Source organism: Poecilia reticulata, linkage group LG2, assembly GCF_000633615.1.
Source record: "Poecilia reticulata strain Guanapo linkage group LG2, Guppy_female_1.0+MT, whole genome shotgun sequence".
NCBI lineage: Eukaryota > Metazoa > Chordata > Actinopteri > Cyprinodontiformes > Poeciliidae > Poecilia > Poecilia reticulata.
The window spans coordinates 18,323,927-18,327,164 of NC_024332.1; the positions used below are offsets into that span (position 1 = coordinate 18,323,927).

Consider the following 3,238-nt stretch of genomic DNA (forward strand, 5'->3'; position numbering starts at 1 on the left):
TTAAAATTTTGCCCCCCCAGAGGTAGTCCTGGCCCCCCCCAACTTTAAAAGTCTAGCTCCGCCACTGTTTATCGGTAATGTTAGGGGTTCACTGTTCCCCTACCAGGTTAATTTATTGAAAATGTTTCACTGACGCCAGTTCTGGCATATTTTCATGAACTAGTAGCACATTGTGACACTAAAACTATCCAGAAATGTTGGGAGGTTTGGATTTAATGAGTGATATTGGATTCTCACAGTATTATCACTGAGCTAAAATATCCATCCATCCATCCATTTTCTTACACCCTTGTCCTTTAGTGGGGTTGGGAGGGGGGCTGGTGCCTATCTCCAGCTAACGGTCAGGGTGAGAGGTGGGGTCACCCTGGACAGGTCGCCAGTCTGTCACAGGGCAACACAGAGACACACAGGACAAACAACCATGCAAACACACACACACTCACACCTAGGGGCAATTTGGAGAGGCCAATTAACCTGACAGTCATGTTTTTGGACTGTGGGAGGAAACCAGGAGTACCCGGAGAAAACCCACTCATGCACAGGGAGAACATGCAAACTCCATGCAGAAAGACGCCGGGCTGGGAATCAAACCCAGAACCTTCTTGCTGCAAGGCAACAGCTCTACCAACTGTGCCACTGTGCAGCCGAGCTAAAATATCATATTACTATGAAAAAAAAAATCAACTTTTATTCCTCTTGCTGCCACAATAACATATTAATTTGATGCATATCAACATGATAGAAACATATTAAATTTAGTACCATTTAAGCTGCTTATCATGCTGAATTTTTTTTGTGCTCTGCTTTTCGTAAAGTAATTCTAGCAGTCTAACAATTTAATGTTATCTGGTTAAAATAAAAAGCTGGTTAATGCCTGGCTCGAGCATTCATTGGGTGAGAGGCGAATACGCGAGTTATATTGAAATACAAATATTTGTGCCTTTCAATTCATATAAAAAATCAAATAATTTCTAATTGACATCATCATATAAATCCAGGCTCATTTGAAACATTTTAAAAGTGTTTTTTTGTTTCTCTCTGCAGGGCATCAGTATCCGACCTCTGATTGAGTTCATCAACGTACGGAGGACCAACCGCGACGTAGAGACCATCAATGTAGAGATTCACAGCAGGGTATAACGCAGGCATTTATTCTTATCACCTACTGTGTGTGCTTGTGTGTGTGTGTTCACAAGGAAGTGCTGAGACGCTCTTTGTCACTTTCAGCTCATGGAGCACACGATGGCAGGAATAGAGGATCTCTGTGGACAGTGGAGTCACTTCTACTGGAAGGACAAGTGAGTAACTCTGGTGTCCTAATTCTGCTTAAACTGTTGTTTAACAGGTTGGCATGTTTATGATTTTGCTCATAAACATGCCAACAATATAAAATGCCGTTAAAAAACTGTCTTTCACATCATTTTTAGCAGTGTGTGTTCCTGATGGAGAGGTGAGGAAATGTCGTGTTCGGCCTCAGCAGTCAACAAAGAAAATATATACAATTTCCTTCTGCTCAAAATTAGTTACCGTATTTTTGTATATGCTGCTCTTTTCATCTTAATTTTCTTTTGTTGTCCCCCCCCTTTCTTCCTCTTGCTCTCGGCTGTGTCGACATTCCCCTAGCAGGGGAATGTCCTGCTAGGGGACATTCCTGCTAGGGAATCTGCAAGGTCTGCTAGGTTCCCTAGCAGACCTTGTGAGACTGGTCTAGCAGTGGATTAGTTTTAACCAGTCGAAACATGCTCTGAACATGACGCTTACATATAGAGCGGTCAGGTTTTATGTATCGATACAGAACTACAGAAATTTAGCCTGTGTTCATGCATCTTAGGATGAGAAAATTATTTCATACAAACAAAATTCCTTATCCCAATCCTAGATTCATGAAGTTCAACAACCGAATACTACGTAGGGTCCTGATCCGAGACAGCAGGGCCGAGTCCAGCATTGTGGCGTTGTACAAGAAGCTGGAGCTGCAGAACGCCATGGAGATCCTGGACACGGTTTCTGGGGACATCAGTGCTGCTCCTTCCCTCGTATCCCTTCAGTACGAAACCTTGATCCTAAAACCACACAGCTTCCTTACTGTTTGGTCAGATCAGCTGGCGCCTAACTAGTTACCGTTCTTTCTGAATTAATATATCTTTTTTTCTTATTTTTATTTAGACAAGAGAAGAAGGAATTTGCTAAACCAAAGAAGGCATTCATGGCTGAGGACCTGAAAAACATGCACAACCTCCTTTCCAAGAACATGTACAAGATCAGGCAACGGGTAAGATGGACAGTAAAAACATCACTGCTATTAGGATTTGGTCATTTATTTGTCAGAATCAGTCCATGGAATAATTTTCATTTGCTGTCTGGGGAACCGTTTCCGTTTTATCTTGTTATAAATCCAACTGGTAGACCCAGTGACAAACTTTAAATAATCCACCAGAATTGTTTCAAATTTCTCCACATTTCAAATAAATCATGACGCCGTGCAATCCAGGAAGGTTGTCAATAGCTTTGGAAGAGAGACCGCCGTGACATCACATCCTCTTCTATGCTCAATAGTGAGAATGTGATATTTTTCACACTCATTTGTACTGTGTGTATTAACTCACAAAAATATATACTTGGTGTTTTGAACTATTAGATAAGGAGTTGTAAGACTTTTTAGAGCAAATCTAATTTATTCAGATGTTAATGGGTCCCACTGATGTGTTTGTGGAAATTAAATGGGATAAAATTCACAAAGTCAACATGGAAACCAGAACATCCTCTAAGTCCATCTATAAACATTTTTTTTACACAGGTCTGGCCCAGTAAATGGAGCTTCATCAGAGTCATGTTAGTGACATGTGAAAACTCCAAGCACTGAAACTGGGCTTGTTTTGCATAACGATGGTGTGTCTGTGGCAGTACTTTTCCACCAGTGACAATGACATCATCCCTTAAAAGACTCTGATGTGCAGACAAACGGAAAACAAGCTTCCTGGTTTTCTGGTTGGGCTGGTAGTTTTAATTGAAATATTTACAGTCCTGTATTGTGCGTTGTTCTTTTTAAACAGTGTCCATTATGAACTAATGTCCTTTTTTTATTTTTAAAAATGATATTGCTGAGGAGCTTTGAAAACTGTCAGCCTTAAACTTTTTGCTTAGATATTTAAGGTGTAATTAAGAAAATAATTTTGATTCAATAATTCCATATGTGATAGTACGTCATGTTTTCTGTTGCATGTTTTCTGTTATAATA

At 40.3% G+C, this 3,238-nt stretch overlaps 1 protein-coding gene across 1 annotated transcript in view; it reads left to right on the forward strand.

The window, feature by feature from the left end:
* Positions 1-3,238, forward strand: part of slc9a2 (solute carrier family 9 member 2) — a 13,640-nt gene that overhangs the window by 6,719 nt on the left and 3,683 nt on the right. The window contains 5 exon segments of the mRNA XM_017303780.1: positions 620-638; positions 915-1,134; positions 1,228-1,298; positions 1,880-2,047; positions 2,167-2,272. Of these exon segments, the coding sequence (XP_017159269.1) occupies positions 620-638; positions 915-1,134; positions 1,228-1,298; positions 1,880-2,047; positions 2,167-2,272 (584 nt within the window).